Source organism: Dipteris shenzhenensis, chromosome 15 (assembly GCF_047967505.1).
Source record: "Dipteris shenzhenensis isolate YYH24624 ecotype China chromosome 15, Dip_SZ_1.0, whole genome shotgun sequence".
Taxonomy (NCBI): domain Eukaryota; kingdom Viridiplantae; phylum Streptophyta; class Polypodiopsida; order Gleicheniales; family Dipteridaceae; genus Dipteris; species Dipteris shenzhenensis.
The window spans coordinates 40,575,870-40,594,883 of NC_141610.1; the positions used below are offsets into that span (position 1 = coordinate 40,575,870).

Consider the following 19,014-nt stretch of genomic DNA (forward strand, 5'->3'; position numbering starts at 1 on the left):
GCTCAACCATTACTTTCTTTCCATTCACTCTATCAACTGAGTGAATATTGTGGACGCTTATGTGTCTCTTTGTACTGGACAATAAACCCATTCTTTTCTTGCCCATCATGCAAGAACCTCTCATTGTGTTCAAGACTGTCCTGCTTTGATAAAGACCATTCTTTGACACTCCTCGTGCAACCATTCTGATCAAGGATCATAACTCCTTGATGATCAAACTCTACCGTCATCCCATTTTATATTGTGGCATGAACACAGACAAAATTCTTGCAAAGTTTAGGGACAAGAAGCACATCTGTAAGCACCTTGATCTCACCCTTCTCTATGAGGGAAGGAAGGGATCTAGAAGATTCTCTCACTAACTATGCCCATCCTAACCATTGAGTGCAACAGCATGGATCTACCACTATTGTGGGCTGCAGTAGGCTAAAGAGCTGCCAACAAGGCAGCCATGCCATGGGCTGCAGATGCCCATGACATGCACTTCTATTGAAATTTGAATACAGAAAGAAAGAAAGTTTATTTAAAGTCTTTGGAAGACCGATGGGTCTATGAGACTATAAGAAACTTGATATAAACAAGCTGAAAGGGTGAAGCGACTAAACAAGCATCAAGACCCATAATACATGCTACATAGCCATGAGTACATCAATATCAATATGGAGTCATAGCATACCATCAATATGACCCTTCCCATCATCACTATCAGCAAATGTGATCAAAGTACAAAAGCAAAATCCGGCCCAATGTCATGGGGGACCAAGCGACCGGTGAGGCACTGGTAGTATAAAGTCAAAAATAGCATGCTGCTGACTGTCTATGGGCACTACTCGGCGTGATCTCTTGGTAGAGGCTTTGCGTCGCACTAGGGATACCATAACCCCTGTCGATCATGTCCCAACCCTGAACATGGAGGGGATGTTCCCAAGTATAATCTGTGTGTCTGTCCTCTGTTGGGTGTGTCGTGTCTTTGGCTCTGGGCCTCACCCTCGAATGCTCACAGGGTGAGAACCTATGCGGTCCGGCTGGAAAAACTCTGTGATCATGCTCTGAGAAGACCCCTGTCCAGGAATTCTCTAAACCTATGGGGCTGGCATCGGGTCATAGATAGACTGGACACTAATTGACGGTATGTCAAGTTGGGCACCATAAAAAGAACTGGAGCCTTCTTGTCTATATGGTGTACTACGATGCTGCAGTCCTGCCAACTAACTACAACGCAATGGTCAGCAAGCCATGGTGCACCCATGATGATATCTGCTGGGCCTAGTTGGGTCACAAGGAAGGTTTGCTTCTTTGTTGTCCTAGTCATGCGGAGCTCGACATCCCCTACAATTGCTATGGTATAAATTGGTGATTGCCCAAATGCACTGTGAAGCTGGAGCATTATGGTCGATTATACTATTAAAAGACCAAGCTTGGTGGTAGGAGACTCATTCAACAAGGGCGATGCGACTTGTCATGGATGGACATGCACATGACAATGACAAGAGAAACACTCTGTGTAGTGCCTTTGCTTCTCCTCTGCATTGAGAAACCTGAAACTTACAGTTTGTGGTTATCTTGCTATCTGAGATGCTATTGGCCTTGGAAACAGCCTGCCCTAAAGTCTCCCAATACTTCTTGTTGAGAGGGCCTTTGGGTCCATGAATCTTGCTCTGAGCTCAAAATACTGAACGTGCTCAAATGCATTGTCATACGTCGCTAGCTTGAGGCTGCAAACATACCACTGAATGTCAGACCTAAGGCCTAAGCCTGTTCATTGTTTGAAACTCGTGATTAAATGGCCACCTGCACAAAGAGATTCACGTTGTGGGTGATCCACTCCGTGGCCCCTTTAGCTAGCCATAGAAATGGGCGTGAATACGGTCTATGCACTTGGGCAGCAAGAATTGGGCTCAGATGTCCTTGATGTCTCTAGTACATTGTCGTAGTGCTCTACGCGCCACTTCTGCTGGGCTACCAAGTGACGGTTTCACGTGTCAAGTGCATGAAGCTAAGATACACTTCTGATTATCTTGGTTTTGCACAATGGAAAGTAGCTCTCGAATTGGTTGAATCAAGACAAGAGAACTAGTGGTGCGGCCTTTCCATCGTATCTATCGAAGTTGAGCTTCCTGGAAAAGAAGACCTAACTAGAGGGGGAACTAGTCTGTCGCGCTCTACAGCTTTGACCTACAAGAGCAAAGCTGATCTTGGTCCTCCTTTGCATCTTGCACTATTCAAATGCCCTCCTCTTTGACCTCCTAAGTAGATTCTTCCACTTTTTGCACTGCTCAAAGATATTCTTCTCTAGCCTCTTAGGCATTTTCTTTTGATGAATGGTCTGCTCAAAGTTGTTCTTCCCTTAGCTCCTGCAATTGTAACGTGCAAGCAAATATGTTTTCTATCTATTGAGCCTCTATTTGTATCATGGCAACCATGTCTAAAGGAGATACATGTGCCTCCTATGGTGGAGGTACTACGGGAGAAGTATTGGTTACATAGGTTCCTCTTGAGTTGAAGCGGCTTTGTTCTCCATGTTGGGGCCATACTATTATCTGAAACTCATGGTCGTCTTGCAGGAGCGGGTCATCACCATGCATTCGCTGCACTATCTAGATATTGGGGATCTCCCATCGACATTGAAGGATGAAGGAATGTCATGGAGATACTACCGAAACTTTTGATTTTTGGAGCTCTGATACCAATGTAATAGGCAAGGGGCCTGGAACGATCTCTCCAACTACTCAGTGCAAAAGCATGAAATGGTGACTGTAGAGGGGGGTGAGAGAGAAAGAAAGTTTATTAAATTCTTAGGAAGACCGATGGGTCTATGAGACTGTGAAAATCCTGGTACAAACGAGCTATGGTGATGGAGCTACTAAACGAGCATCCACACCAATGCAAAATGCAGAAAATGTAGAATGGTAGTACTAAGTACTAAGTACAACATAGTGATGTCGGTGGTCAACTATATATCAATCTCATCATCATCATCATCATCATCAGGACATCAGGGTGGATGAGGCAATGGAGGCATGAAATCGGCGATAGAGTGTTGTCGGCCACTCATGGGTGCGGCCTTGGCACGCCTCTTGGTCATAGCTCTGCGCCTAACAAGGGCTACAATAACCCCTATCAGTTGGACTCCGACTCTAAACAAGGAGCGGATATCCCCAAGTGTATCTGCGTGTCAATCCTTTGTCTAAGTTGTCGGGTCACTTGCTCTAGCGGTCATATCGAGGCTTCGTCTCGTGGGGGTCCATGTGATCTGGCTGAAAAAACTCCATAATAGAGCTCTGATAGGGATCAGCCAAGGAAGAAGTATGCTCCTATCTCTGTGCTCGAAGTATCCTCTCGCGGTGTCTGAGTACCTCATGAACGAAGCCTGCCAAACACCTCTGGTCTAGGTAGGAGAGGAATTAGGCCAAAACCCCATGTCTATCTTTGAAGAGATAGTAGAAACGTCCTCGGATACTAGACACCACAAAAGAGAGAGAGAGAGAGAGAGAGAGAGTTTATTATAGTCTTCAAAAAATAAAAGGGTCTATGAAACTTACAAAACTAGATATAATGAGCAAAATGGGTGGAGCCGTTCCACACCCAAGACAAATACGAATACAAACACTAGTACTAAGTATCTAAGCCCATGGAGAAAAGGCTTTGGTGGCGGGCGATGCTGTGACAACATGAAACCCCGGTCACTCTATGTGGTGTCCTAGCCATGGCTCTCCGTCGACCAAGTGCCACAGTCACACCCATCGGCTGTGTCCCTGGTCTAGTAAACATGGAGGAAAGCCTTATGAGTGCATCGACACGTTGATACGTATATGTAACTCTCGCTCCGGGCCTTAGCTATGCAATGTCCCTAGGCACTGTTGGTCCATGCTATCCCACTAGAAAAACTTGGTGATCAAGCTCTGAGTGGAGTCTAGGCCGTGCTGGATCCTGTCATATTGTCTACTTTGCCCTGCTGCCGCCACATGTAGGCGTGCGTGCCCGCCCATTTGTCACAGAGTAGTCGATGCCACCATTACTAGGCAAGCATTGTTGCTCCTTTAACTCTTGAGCACCCGAAAGGTGCTTTGTACTAATTTGCCAGCTGTCAAGCCATCTTCACTACTGCCAAATTGTGGTGAATCTTTTTTTTTGTGCGGCTGTCATATCGCCTCCTGTCTAAGCACTATATTAGCTCTGCCACTATAAAGCACGCCGCAATCAAGGCTTGTCTACACACAGATATACTCCTCACTCTGATATCATGTCAAGATTCGTTGCTCTTGCATGGTTGCCAACTGAATGTGTGTTGCATGGGTGCCCAACCAGCTCACCTAGCCACTCTAAGGAGCCGGAACCCAAACGGATCTGGCGTGAGAGCTCCATATTATCTCTAGGCCTTCTATGCCTAGCCTTTCATCCAACCACATTCCATGTGGGATATCTACAAGGCCAACTTGCCATATGCCACCGTATTGTGCTTGAACATTCTTTAGTGAATCAATAATTGTGGTGTACCGCATGCATGTATATGTGTGTATCTAGTAGTAAATTTAAGTCTCCATAAATAATTATCTTTATGGACATATACAATAGCTGATATGGTCCCTTATGCCAGAATTATTAAGAAGAGGTCAGAAAACTTCAAAGGTGATTTTGCTTCACTACCAAAACTATGCACTGCCTGGAACGTAATCCATACGTACACAAATGAACGGCAACAAAGAAAACTGCTAAAGTTGGAGCCTAATATAAGGAACCTACTATAACCGGCCTTCAGGATCTCCAAAGGCAAATAATTTATTTACAACCACTTAGAACTTTCCACAGCAAACCAAATCAACTTAGAACACAACACCCGAGAGCTAGATCGCCCCCATCTTGCACCGGACACCAGATTGGCCCTAAACTGAGCACCCGTTTCGCCATTTCTTTATCTTTTATTCAAATACAAGAAAGCACCGCAGTGCATCAGCACACACACACACACAACTGAATAATTCATTCACAAGTACTTCCGTCCTGCTATGCAATCACAGAAAAGGCATCCCAATTCAGTGCAACATTCCATGGCAGCCCTTCTTCCTATTCTGGCTGAGGGTTCTAGCCTGACAACTCTCATACCCACTAGGGGAGTCCTGGCAGGAGAGAAATCAGCCCAATCTATCTTGGTAGCTTTAATACCCGTCAAGGGAGTCCTAGCAAGACAGAGGCCAGCAAAACAACCACACCTGGCTGTTCCTGGCAAACAGAAAGACCAGCTACACAAAGCAATAGGATCTGAAGGTTCTGAGGGGGTAGGAAAGCTCCTAGAAAGCAAACAACAGATCGGAAAGCTCGAAAAACCCTGGGAGCGCAGCAAGCATGAAAACAAATCTCCCTAGGCAAGTTCTCTGGCACCCTGGCAGGAGAAAATCAGCAAAGACAACCCTGGAAACCTGCAGGAGAGAAATCCCCAAGTCTAGAGACTTGCTGGAGAAATTTACCAACCCTGGAAACAGCTGGATGGGCTAGGAGATAAAAAAACCTAAAGGTGACCTGCTGGAGATCACTGAAACAGCCCAGACAGGTGTAAAACAAAAAACGGTTAGCCATAAGAGGCCTTTGGTAAATTGCAAATTTCCACAACAGCCTGGCAGGCTCCTGAAAATTGTGATTTCTTCAGGATCAGCCCTTGGACACACAGAACAGTGAAATCACCCTGTCTGGAGGCGGAAGGAAACCTGAATCAATGCACAAACTGCAAACGCATGCCCTGGCAGCCTCCCTGATGAATTGCGATTTCAGAAATCAGCCCCTGGGACAGTCTTGGTGAAGTGCAAATTCTTGTAGCAGCCTCTGGGAAGTGCAATTTTTTTGTCTGGGACATGGCAGGGCTCCTGGGTGATGGCAGATCTGACAAACCAGCTCCCGGAAGGTGTGTGGATACCTGGGAAGCAAGAAAAACGAGATTCTGATCTGAGAGAAAGCTGAACCAGCCCTGGCTTAGCCCCCAATCCACTTGAGCCAAGAATAGCTGCCTTTGCTTGCCTTGCAAGTCACTGGATTTTCACCCCTCTCTAACCCTCAAATCCTTTGCCTTGGCCCATGGAATTAATTGCATTGAAGTGTCCTTTACAGATTTAATCAGTTTGAGGCCAGGTCAATCGCCGTAAATTCCTAAAATTAGAAATTCACATACCTGTGACACCTACATTCAAATTTTATGAACAGAATTGCAGTATGTGGTAATTTTTCTCCACGTTCTATCAACAACTTTTCAAACTAAGATCAGCATCCCACTACACAAGAAGATTTACTTTGCAATCAAGGCTCAAAGCTGCTGCCAGCCATCCATATCATAGAAATCCGTCATGTTACATCACCCATACAAGGTGGACATGAAATACTGCTCAAGTTGTTTCGCAGATTCCTGCGATTCCACACAGGTAGTGATTATCGGAATAGCTTTCCGTTGAAGAATGATTGCAGAACACCAATTTTTAAGGCCCAAGAGGTTTATTGCTGTGGATTTGACAACTTGAAGACGCAAGCGACTACATTGCAAGAGGTGCTAAACTTCATACAGCATGTATATATTTATTTATTTATTTATATTTATATTAATATTCACATTTATACTTTATATTTTATATTTACCTCCAATATATTATCTATTTATTTATTTATTTATGAATTATTTATTGCAACATTTATATGGCTACAAAGGCCTACAAAAGCAGCACTCAGTTGAAAAACTCTGGTATCCCAAGAACAGATTTTCCTAATGTATGGGTCCTTAGAAGCACCTGTCCCAAGTTGGAGCAGTACTAAGTATAAACTGAAGTTGCTTGAGTGGCGCACTCAAATTGTTCCTGGTATTCAAGGTCACAGCAATGTTTGTTTCGATCCCAAACATCACAGACTTTGATCCCTTTTTAAGAACGTCTTCCCACCTGTCATACGACAGCACCTCTGGCTGTAATAGAATTTCTTGTTCAGGTCTGCATCAACCAGCCAACAATAATGAGAGTCTCAAATATCCTGGCTAAAAGTAGACACCTTAAAGAACATCTCCACTACACATCTTTGTCTCATCGTTGATAAGCCCTCAAATTTCGTGTAAAGGCCTAAAAATAATAGAAAGACAATAACACGTCACAAAAAAAGAGGACATATTTAAAAGCACACCCAAAAGACCCAATCATTCTTTAGAAAAGAAACTTTTCACAACTAGAGGCTAGATTAAGAACAAGAAAGAGCTTACATCATGAGAAAAAAACTAGAATCAGAAAATATTTAACACATACATATACATATATATACCTATATCATTCTTTAGTATCTATATTATATCTAAGCATCAGGTGATATTTCTAGTTGAAACTTATTCACATCTTTTTAAACATAGAGAATTCCAGATCCCTTAGTGCATCAGCTTTTCCCTACATTTTTTGGCTTCAATGTTTCATTGCAAACAAAAGCAATCAAACCAGCAATAATATCACAAAATGAAAGCTGTAAGGCACATAACACCTAGTCTGCAGAGGGTGGATTGTTTTGTTGAGTTTGTTACAAGCTTTTTTTTGGGCAAAAAAAGAGTGATTATATTATTATGATAAAGCTTCATACATCCAAAATGCTATCCTTGCCGGGATATAAATAAAGGCATACTCGTGTTACAAGCTTTTTGGGCATACCCTACTTTTTGGCACTTAAGAGGAAAGGCATTACATTTATCTATATACATCCCAAAAATGAAAGCTGTGAGGCACGTACACCTAGTATGCAAGGGGTGTGATCTTTTTGTGAGTTTTATTGGTCTTTTTGTAGTCGCCAGCCGCACATTCAGATTAAGGAACTGCTGAGCATAATCTTCCATTGATCACTTTTTTTGCTTCAGCTTCTTTCAGACATCACACAGAGTCTTCTCCTTCCAGAACCTTTCCAAGAAAGCTGTTATGAGCTCATTATATGTTGCAAAATGACCAACTATGTATGGAGTAAACCATTTCATCGCCTTTTCCGCAAGGGTCCCTAAAAATAGTTGTAACTTCTCCAGGTCTCTGAACAAAGTATCAAAGCTACTAGTTTACCATCGTGTTTTGAATTGAGCCATATGACCATCTAGATCTTTTCTTTGCCTCACAATTTTAAAACCTTACATTTTAGACTAGGTGTGCCATTGGAGGTGCAGATGATGTAGGTCTAGTTGGCGATGGAGTTAAAGATAATGGTGATTCCGAATTTGAACTCCCGGAGTTTCTTGGACTATTAGGCAATGTATGAAAATTTGATCCGATTCTTCTATTTTTTATTTAAATCTTTTGTCCAAATTCTCTTGCTTCTTTTGGTCGGATTCTTTGTCCAATTTCTCATCATTTCCTCTAGCACTTGCTACTAGATTTTCTAGTGCTCACGACCTTTTGGGCATTCCCTACTTTTTGGCGAGCTTTTTAGGCACTTAAGAATGAAGGCATTACATTTATCTATCTGCATCCCAAATATCTACACACACATGCAAATGGCATGCCCTTTTCCGGGCAGGCAGATGACATATCAAAGTCACCAGAAAGCATCCATGTGTGTAGTCATTTCTAGGGTTTTGGGGTGTTCTGAGCTCATTTCCGGTGTTAAAAATGCAGAATGCATCCTTCAAATTTTCCTATCTTTATAAGGGATTCGACATACATTACCTATTGCTTTCCCCAATTATTTATCATTGAGACAATGAGAATGAATGCATGAGGGTTCTATTAATGGTGGAGAATAGAAATATCATTACATTTTGGTAAATATTATTTCTGATGACATATCAAAGGCATCAGAAAGCATCCATGTGTAGAGTCGTTCGTGGGGTTTTGGGGTGTTTTGAGCTCATTTCCAGTGTTAAAAATGCAGAATGCATCCTTCAAATTTCCCTGTCCTTGTAAGGGATTCGACATACATTTCCTATTGCTTTCCCCAATTATTTATCATTGAGACAATGAGAATTGTGCATGAGGGTACTATTAATGATGGAGAATAGAAATATCATTACATTTTGATAAGTAAAATCCATCTATCCATTTCTACAATAGGTTCACATGTTGACTAATGAGGTTATGAATACATGAGGGTAGTAGTAATGGTGCGAATAAAGATACCATTACATTTTGGTAAGTATAATCCTTTTATCCATTTCTACAACTGGCACACATGATGATATGATATGATGGAGATGATATGAGTAGCAAGGATATTTTCTTAGGCATCAAGATGAACTAGTATAGATCCTAGAGCCCCCAAACCCAACATATGAGAAAGATTGATATTGTGTGTCTTTAATACCTATCCATGTAACATTGTGGATCTAGTTTACTTTGCATTGCCACATTTTTTTATGTCCATTGCATTTGAGATTGTGGCCAATGTTATGATTTAATTCTCGTAAGTTTACATGTTCATTATATATGACACTAACTAGAATTTCATTTGGGAAAAAGGGGGAGGGGAGGAGGGTTGAGGCCAAAGGGACATATAGACAAAACTTGCTCATAATCGGGGAATGGTGAAAAAGATTGCAACAATTGCTTGCCAAAAAAATTCTCACATATGCAACGACAAAAAAATGATAGGGGCTAGACTACAAGATGAATAGTACAATCCATTCAATTGCACATGCATTAGCTATGTGGACAGTAGCCTCTTCCTCCACAGCAACGTCAAACCCCAAGTGTCTACATGTGCTAATGACCCATACTTTAACACCCTCCCGTCATTGGATTGTCTCTTGGGTTCTTCATCATACATGTACATATGGTAGGACATATGTTTAGAATGTTGTATACATGGGTAGATGGATAGGAGTATAGAGAACTCTAGAAGAGATCATGAGTTAGGATGTGAATAGTCATTATGGACTTAGGGTAACCCACACTAGGGTGCAATATTTTTGTATCATATTCATTAAGAGAGAAGAAATAATAGAGAACAGTATACACTTTGTATAGCCAAAGAGTTAGTGTCTTCTCTCCTCATCACTACGTGTGCTAGGTGTGTGAGCTGTGCATTCACTTTAACAAGACAAAACATTAGATGTAGGAGCATCCACCCTTTCACAACATCAGCCTAGTCTTTCCACATGTCAACACAAAGATCGCCTCACATCCTTCTTCCAAGCCCCCTCACAAACAAGCTTTAGCAAGAGACAAAGCACCTCCATAGGCTCTTGAGAGGGGAGGCCATTCACGTCATTGTCATCACCACACACTCACATCCACTTCTTTTCCCTGCCCCCACCCGCCCCCAGCCCCCCCTCATACGGCCTCCTCACACACTAGAGTGGTACCAACTTGACAGATGTGTAGCTAATATCTAACGCTATAACTTTCCATGGGGTTGTTACCTTTTGGTATTAGGTGGGAGAAGTTACTTAGGCTCTTTTTTGGGTTCTTTGACCATAGTATGTACGATATTGCCTCATGAATCATTTAGTTCTCCTCTACAGCTTTCTCTTTCTCCTTCTATGGGTTTGTCTTTTTCTTTTCTCTTCTCATGTGGGGGGTCGGTCTTCAAATCATAGGAATAAAGTGGAGAGGATAATTTCACCTATATAGTCTTTGATTTGTCAACATATCTCATCTCTCAAACCATTTCTTGAGCCATGGGTCCCAAGAGGAAGAGAGAGAAGCTGGCATAGAGATGCAGAGGGATGCAAAGGGACTGAGGTATGAATAGGGTAGGGTAGAGGGTAAAGGAGCTATCAGGGACTATGGGAGGCGGTGCCAATCAGTAGAAAGGGTCGAAGATGTTGTAGTTGTTGTACGGGGTGTCGCAAACCATCAAGGAAGGGCGGAGATGTTGTAAGAGGACAGCGCGCTATTGGGGGGGGGGGGGGGGGCAAGGATACTCTGTGTTTGCGGAGAGACTGTGAGATAGGCGGGGCAACAACAAGGGGTTGCCGAACCAGCAGAGAGTGTTAGAACTTAGAATTAACCCCTGATATAACCTTGTAGGCTAGTACTAGCTAGGTCAAGTCTTTATTATTTCAGTTTTTTACAAAGTCAATTCTTATAACATGAGTTGACCAGACTAGGGTTTAGGGCTAGCCTTACAAAGGCTTGTCCTTTCACTGCATTTGTATTGTTGCTGCAATACATCTCAGTCTGACTTCAGCTCTTGCCTTCTTGCACTTGCATTTCTGCTCCCTTGCTCCCAGATGACCCTTCCGTGGTATTAGAGCAAGTTTCCAGCTCTGCTCTGCACTTCCGAAAGCTGTGTGGAGCATTTTTGTCGCAAGAAAGTCTCAATCAAGCTGCTCTACAGCAGCGTGGGGCATTGAGCATATCTAACAACATGCACATGAAATATATATAGCTTGATGTGTGTTGTTCTCCAAGGGTCAGTGCCTGGATATACTTTTCATCATAATGCACTTACTACATACTGGGCAAGGCTTGACAGATGGTATTTGTTTTACCCACAACAATTTGCAGATTTTAGCCCTCATCTCCTTATAGATTTCTCATTGGGCTTGTCAGATCATGCCCCATTGTGGATGAATTTGCAGCTTGGCATGCCTCTGGATGATTTGCCACCCCTTTCCAGTAGATTATTGCCCATCTGGTTCTGATTTCTGTGGAGAAGCTGCATAAAAAGCTCATTACAGAGCTGTTAGCAGTTGTTTTGCTACTGGTTGCGAGCCGAAACCTCTGTTTTGAGGTCAATTCCAGATCTATTTTACTGTTTCATCAAGTCGGGGCAGTTCAGCACTGTTTTCTTGGGTTTGGAGCCTTCTGGAAGCAGTTGTGCAGTCACCATTTTCTGCAAGGGATTTTAATTCAGTCAGGGTTTCTGTGCACAGGAATCTGGGTCCTGAATTTTGTTGCATTTGCTGCATATACAATGCAAGCTTTTCTGCAACGAAATTGGGCATGCCTTGCCCTATTTTCTAGCACATTTGCCCTTTGCAAATTGGGGCTTTTGTTCCCTCTGTTTTTGCATTAAGACCGTCATGCCTCGTTTATTTGCAGCTTATTTCAATTTCAAACAGTGTGCAAGCAGCTGACCTTGTGTGGTCAAAATCAGACATTTCCACTTGCCTATAGTGCAGTCATTTGATTCAGTCATATTACTTTTGAGTTATTTGCATTTGTGCCTTAGCTGCAATGGCAAACAATGATCTCTTTGGCATGCTTGTCTTAAGAACAAGCTTGATGGCACCAACTTTCCCATGTGATCATACATGATGTGTCATGTGTTGGTGGCCAAGAGTCTATGGAATATCATTGCAGGTTTTGAGGTGAGATCTCCGTCACAGGCACCTACCACTGCACCTGTCACTACAAGTGGTGGTAACCCTGTTGACTTTTCATCTTCCGTCATTGCTGCTCCATTGCCTCCAACAAAGGAATTGTCCAAACAGAATGCTAAAGCTCATGCTTTGATTGACATTGTCACTTAAAAGGGAGGTAATACCTCACATTAGGCCTTGCAGGACTGTGAAAGATGCTTGGGACAAGCTAGCCTTGTCACGATCTGTGACGTATTCCTTTCTCTATATCTAGACTTATGGATGGTTTGATGAATGGACACTTGTGGAAGGGTATGCCCTTTCGACGGGACACTTCCTATGAGGCACAACCCTTCACAAGAGACACTCTATGGAGAGACACTCCTATTGTAATGTACCCTCTCATCAAGGGTCGCACCCTTCACAAGGGGTACACACCTCTTCATGCACATACACTTTCGAGTACACACCTTTTCATGTGTGACTCTTCACTCTCTATATAAGAGAGGCCCAATTGTATGGATGACACTACATATACACTACAGACACTCAAGCAATACAATTATTCCTTGTTCTCTGCTATTTCAGTCTCCTTTCTGTTCCTTAGCACATTCTAAATATAGTAAATCTAGGATTTCTTACAGTGGTATCAGAGCAAATTTCGCTCCTGCCTGTAGGAAATGCCCCCCACCTTCTAGCGCCTATCTGATACATTTCTTTCCACTAGAAAGATATCCGTGCACATTGTGCATGGAAGAGATGGAGAGAATGAGCGTAAAAATTTTTAGCGCCAACCCTGCCTAAAGTCATCAATGGCCTCTCCATCTCCCACACATCACGAGTTGATGTGAATGGACACGACAAAAATCGTGTCTTTTCATGTGCTTGGGCTGTCCCAAAACCAAGGGACGCACCTTTTCCACCATCGGACACACCTTTTGATGAAGAGTTTTGACTCCTCACCCAAGGGACACACCCCATCATGGAAAAAAGGACACACCTCTTCGTGTGGGAACACCCCTTTTAAAAACAGGGACACACCCCTTCATGAAAAGGTACACCTATTCCAAGGGTCACACCCCTTTGAATAGGCACACCTTTTGGCACCAAGCTCTTATTTTTAAAAAAAAGGGTACCTAGAGGGGCTAAAAAGGAAAACCCAGCCCCATACCTTAGGCCTAACCCTAGACTACCCAAGGGTTAATTAAACCCACACTTTAATTTTTTGGGCAACCACCCAACATAGGCAGCCACAAATGAAAAAAAAAAAAAGGGACGCACTTTTTGACACCCGTACAGATTTCGTCAAGCAAGCTCGCCTCCCTACGCAGCCCTCCTGCCCTCGCCGGTTTGCTGCCCTTCCCCTCGCCATATGCAGCCCCTGCCCCTCGCCGGTTTGCTGCCCTGCCCTCACCAGTTGCTGCCCTGGTTACCTGCCAGACCCTGCCATTACTGCCGCTAAACAGCCCTTGGAAGCCCGCACCCTAGTTCGCCAGCTCTCTATCACGATCCAGCATTGGATACCAGCAGCCTCATTCGCCATACGCAGTCTGCCCCCTCTTTTTCGCCATCTTACCTGCCAGATCAGCAGCGGTACAGCCCCTTTAACATGATTCAGACTGCTGATTAAACGTGCGCTGTTGCTGTTTTCCAATCCGGACCAGCCAAGCCCAGATCTGCTCCTCGCCACCCACTGCAACATGGACCTCCGGACAGAAATCTGCAGGCCTTTTCTACACAACAAATTGGCAGATTAAATCAATGCCAGGTGGATTCTTTCCATTCTACTTCTAAGGATTCTCTTGTCATTATCAAATTACAGCAAATGAAAGACGCTTCCTTAAAGCATGGAAACCCCTGGTAATTCACCTGTCCCTTCAAGGACACCTCAGACATCATCTACCACACAATATCGTGTTCAGATTGCACAACCAGCCCATTTCGGAGCTTTGGCATCGTGGGTCTTCTGTGTCACGTGCCCTCCTAGTGATTTGGACCACATCCTATACTTCAAGGACACCTCAGACATCATCTACCACACAATATCGTGTTCAGATTGCACAACCAGCCCATTTTGGAGCTTTGGCATCGTGGGTCTTCTGTGTCACGTGCCCTCCTAGTGATTTGGACCACATCCTATACCTTCTGCATGAGGCACCTCAGTTACATTACTTCCTCAACACAATCTAGGTTGTGTTCCACGAGACACGAAGATACCCAGAACCGATATTCCTCACGAGTTTGCTGTCCATCTTTGGAGAGACTTTTACCCCTCAGCTTCAGCATCTCCACGGTACTCTCCACCTCCTTCAGCTCCCAGATATCCTCCTATACAGGTTGTACCTTCCCCAAGACAGTATTTACACTCTGAAGGCACTCCTTCTCCTGGATATCCTCCACTTTCGACAACAGCTCCTTATCCCTTCTTAGATCCGTGGACTCTGCAACCTACCCCTGTACTTTCATGAGCAGTAACACCCATTTCGGCATCACCAGTGTTACCTCAGACAGGACCTCCTTTACCAGATTTCCACGGCCAGTTCCATCCTGCTTCTCCTGCCCCCTCCAACATAAGCAACCTCAGGGAGCAGCCCGAATCTTCTTCCGGGAATGGTACAAACTAGAGCGCAGGTTCGTGCTTTTCTCACCGGGACCTCAGATATGTCGCAACGCTCGCGTGTAGCCTCTCCGGAGATAAACGACTCTAGTCCCAAAAAGATCCCTGAAGTCAACTTACAAGGCGAAGCACTACTTCAACTTCAAATTTTCCAACTTCAGGACAGCATCTCTGACTTGGTCCAGAAAGTCTAACAACTCCAAGATTCTCGCAGTACCACACATACAGAGGATGACGTGACGCAACCAGACGACTACGTGGACTCATTCCCACCAGAGGTAGAAAACACTGAACTCCGTGCCCTCTACCGTTTACTCCAAGACGAAAATCCACAAAGCAACAATATACTCTCTGTCTCCTGTATCTGGCCTCCTCAATGATCCCTCTAAGTGTAAAAATGTGATCGTAAGTCGAGTGATCCGTCTTGAAACCGGCTGTCCGGATGCCCTGAGCCCCTATACCTCTGCGCGAGCACTAACCTCGCCATCTAACACTGACGCATAGATCTTGGACATAACATGTCCAATCATGATGGTCTTGTAATTCCCTGGATCCATGGGATCTCCTGCTTTGTGGATGGGTGTGATAGTGTTCAGGGTCCAGGCTCTGGGGAACCTGTGGCAGACAGCTTCATTGAACAGCGTTGCCAGGATGGGGGCTAGAGTTTTGATGCCATAGGTAACAAACTCTGTGCATAGGCCCTCATGATCCTTAGCTCGGCCGTTGTGAAGCTTAAGCGCTGCGTGGGTGACTCCCTAGGTTGTGAAGAGGGTGCAAGAAGTGGGGCGGGGGGTGGCTGAGAGGTCGGGAGGAGGCTGATCAGGGATATCATAGAGTGTACGTGCGTAGGAGTGCCAAAGGGAAGTGTTTGTGAGGGGGGAGGGAGGTCGGCGTTCTAGAAATTTCCTCCAGAAATCCTTGGAGTTGCTACTAAACAGAATGTTCAGTAGCGTATCCTCATTCTGACGCAGGAAGGCTAGCTTCTTGTGACGGACTAGTCGACGATAATCCCTGGTGAGATGTGGGTTGGCCCTAGCGTTTCGCTGGGTCGTGAGTCGGAGTGTGCGGCGTAATGCTTTGCACTCGTCATCATACCAGCTATTGCAAGGGGTGGAGCCAGCGGGTGGAGGGCAGGTGGACCAAGTAGTGGAAGGAAAAATGTGGTGGGATGCATTGTGAAGGGAGTGGGTGATGAGGGCGGCTCGGTGATCTAGAGAGGGTATGGTGTCTATGTGTCTGAGGAGGGAGGCTAGGTGGGCTGAGTAATCAGATGAGAGGTTATGATCAAAGTGTATATCATGATAGGTAGTGTAGTGCGGGGTGTAGCTGGGAGGGACTCGAGGCGCAAGGATATGAAAGAACAGGTAAGTGTGGTCGGCTCCTGGGAGTAAGGGTGCAGTACGGAAGTCAGTGATCTGTGGGGCTAAAGCAGGAGATCCCAGAATGTAGTCGACGACACTAGCTCCTCCGCCATGTGGGAAACATGTGAAACCAGAGGAGGCACGCCACCGGTCTAGTCCATTGTAGATGACCAAATCATGTATACGTCCAAGGTCCAAAAGAGCCTACCCATACGCAGTAACGGGAGCGCGATTATCGGCCGAGGAGCGGGGAAAGCCCGAGTCCTCTGTGTCCATCTCAGGTAATAGGACCGGAACTGAGTGGGAGTCCAGGAGTGATGTCTGATGTGCACCTGTCCTTGCATTGAAATCCCCAACTAGGAGGACCTCTCCGCGTCTGGAGAACTCCACAATTTCTGAGTAGAGATCTAAATAGGGAGATACCCCCGTATCCTCACGTAGCATCCGTGCAAAATGTGACGTCTCAGGAGGAAAGTAGCAAACTGCAATAAAGAGGTCGTGTGTGGAGGGGCGTCGAAATCGGAGCCATAGGTAACGGGCATGGACATCCCGTCTAACCACGGATATCAAGCTCGTGAGTGCTGAACGAAAGAGTACTGCAACTCCGCCTGATCCTCGGACCCCCCTAGTATATCTGGTCTCCTCACGGAATACTGACTCCCAGGTATAGCCACTGACCGAGGGGAGAGGGCGCTCGAGGCTCTGATGTGTCTCTGTATAGAAAACGATGTCGCGTCCAGTGTATGACTCTGAGAAGTTCCCAGGGTCAGACCATAGGGTACCATTACAGTTCCATATGGTGCATGCCAAGGGTACTGTGTATCTCATAGACCATGTCTCCCTATTTGGGGGGGCAGCCTACTACCGTGTCTGGAGTACCTGGTAGGGCTTGACGGCGGGGGCCAACTAATAGGCGGCCATCTCGGACGACAGCCCACTTCCCCTCCTGACGGGCTACATCTCGCTGCTGAAGCAGGGTGCGCCCCTCTTCCACCTGCACAGGTGTGAGATCCTCATCCATGAAGATAGTAGGGTGGTCCCGTAGTGTAGCACGATGCCTGAGTGCTGCAAGTCGAGCCTGAGTATCCCTGAATCGGATGATGAGTGGCTGTGGGCACGTGGGGTCCCGTCCTGTGCGCCATGCATGCTCGATCCCATGCTCGACGAGGCCGAGGGTAGAGGTCACGAAAGCAGTCGCGTCCGCTAAGGGGGTGAGTGAATCTGCGCGGGGATACCTCGTACTCGGATGTTGAGAGCCTTACTGGCCCTCTGTTCCTGCTCGGCGATGGTGGGTGAGACTGCTGCTTTGGGTGCCCGTCTCGCAACGTCCACCCATCTGGTAGTCTCCGCAATAGCAGTCTGGATGGTAGCGATCCGCTCCTCCACCTCTGGTGTAGTGTGCGGGGCCGCTGTGACTGTAGCAATGAGAGAGACAACCTCCTGACGGAGGTGGGTGATCTCCTGGCGCATGCTCTGAATAAGCTAATCTTGTGCTACAGTATGATCCCGTAGTCGATGTAGCTCCATAAAGATGTAATCTATCGTCTCAGGTGGGACCCGAGGGGGTGCGGACTGGGACATGGCATAGGGCTGGGGGGCGTGGGAGATAGGCTAGCTGTATATGGCAGGGGAGTGGAGAAAGGCTGCTAGGTGAGGGGAAGGGGGGACATAAGAGTGGTGGAGACAAAAGGGAGCTGTGTGGGGGGTGAGGAACTGTGACCCTCTCCTGTGGGGGGCAGGCTGAGGGCGGTGGTAACGGGGGTATTTGGTACACTGGTGGGGGAGGCAGTGGTCGGAGTAGAGATGATGGCTGCGGGAGAAAGAACTGCATTGGTGCCCATTGCACCCGATGTTTTCAGGGCTGGTTGGCTGTCAATTGCTAATCCACTCCTGGAGATGCGCTTTGCGATGTCTCCCACAATTGGCTTCGGAGACTGTTTGGGTTTGTGGGCCATTGTAGGACTTGTTTAGGTGCACAATTTCCTGCAGAGGCAGTCTTGTTCAGCATTGCTATAGGGGTGCGCAGGCTTGCGCAGGGCCAGTGGCAAGCCAAGGCTTGCAGCTGACAAGGGCCCTCAGACCACGGGGCAGCAGGCCAAGTGCAAGCGAGAGTAGGCAGCAGGTCCCTACCGAGGAGCAGCAGCAGGTCAAGGGAGACTCGAGTAACAGGGAGATGCAATTCCAGACAGGCGAGGGAGGGGGCAGCGAAGGAGGACGCAGGGGCAACGGGTGTTGCAAGTCCAGGCAGTGAGGTAAGAGGCAGCGCAGGCGAAGGAGGAGGCAGCGTGGAAGAGGGAGAGGGAATGCGACGGCAAGCAGCGGGAGGGAGGAGGCAGGCAACGGGATGAGGGGGGGCTGGAGGCAGGCAGCGGGGGGAGCTGGAAAGACTGGAGGCAGGCGGCGGGGGGGGGGGGCTGGAGGTAGGCCGAGTGAGCACAATTCGGTCTGCTTTGGAGAAAGAAAGAAAGAAAGAAAAAGAAAGGTTTACTAAAATGTATGAAAGACAAAAAAAAAAAAAACAGAACACATAACTCTACTATGGCCAAAGGTACTCGCCCTCAAGATAACCCCAGGTTTAGAAAAAACTCGTGTAATCAAGGTCAGCGACAATCTCAAGATCCCCATAAGTCTCAGAAATCGTATGCTGGATTCCAACAGAAGCACTCCTCCAAGGATCGCGCCTCTTCTTCTTCACAAAGTCATCACTGTCATCCCCAAAATAAAGGTGCGGCCACTGACAAGAAGAACAACTCCAGCACAAAAGGACTTTGTACCATCTGTACAGGCGACCATAGATGGTTCGA

At 45.9% G+C, this 19,014-nt stretch overlaps 1 protein-coding gene across 2 annotated transcripts in view; it reads right to left on the bottom strand.

Annotated features, from left to right (window-relative positions):
• LOC147893812 (uncharacterized) overlaps positions 1–19,014 on the bottom strand; it is an 87,612-nt gene that overhangs the window by 14,236 nt on the left and 54,362 nt on the right. For both annotated transcript variants that reach the window (XM_087386447.1, XM_087386448.1), the window contains one exon: positions 6,768–6,962. In XM_087386447.1, the coding sequence (XP_087242573.1) occupies positions 6,768–6,962 (195 nt within the window). The remainder of the gene's footprint in view (positions 1–6,767; positions 6,963–19,014) is intronic.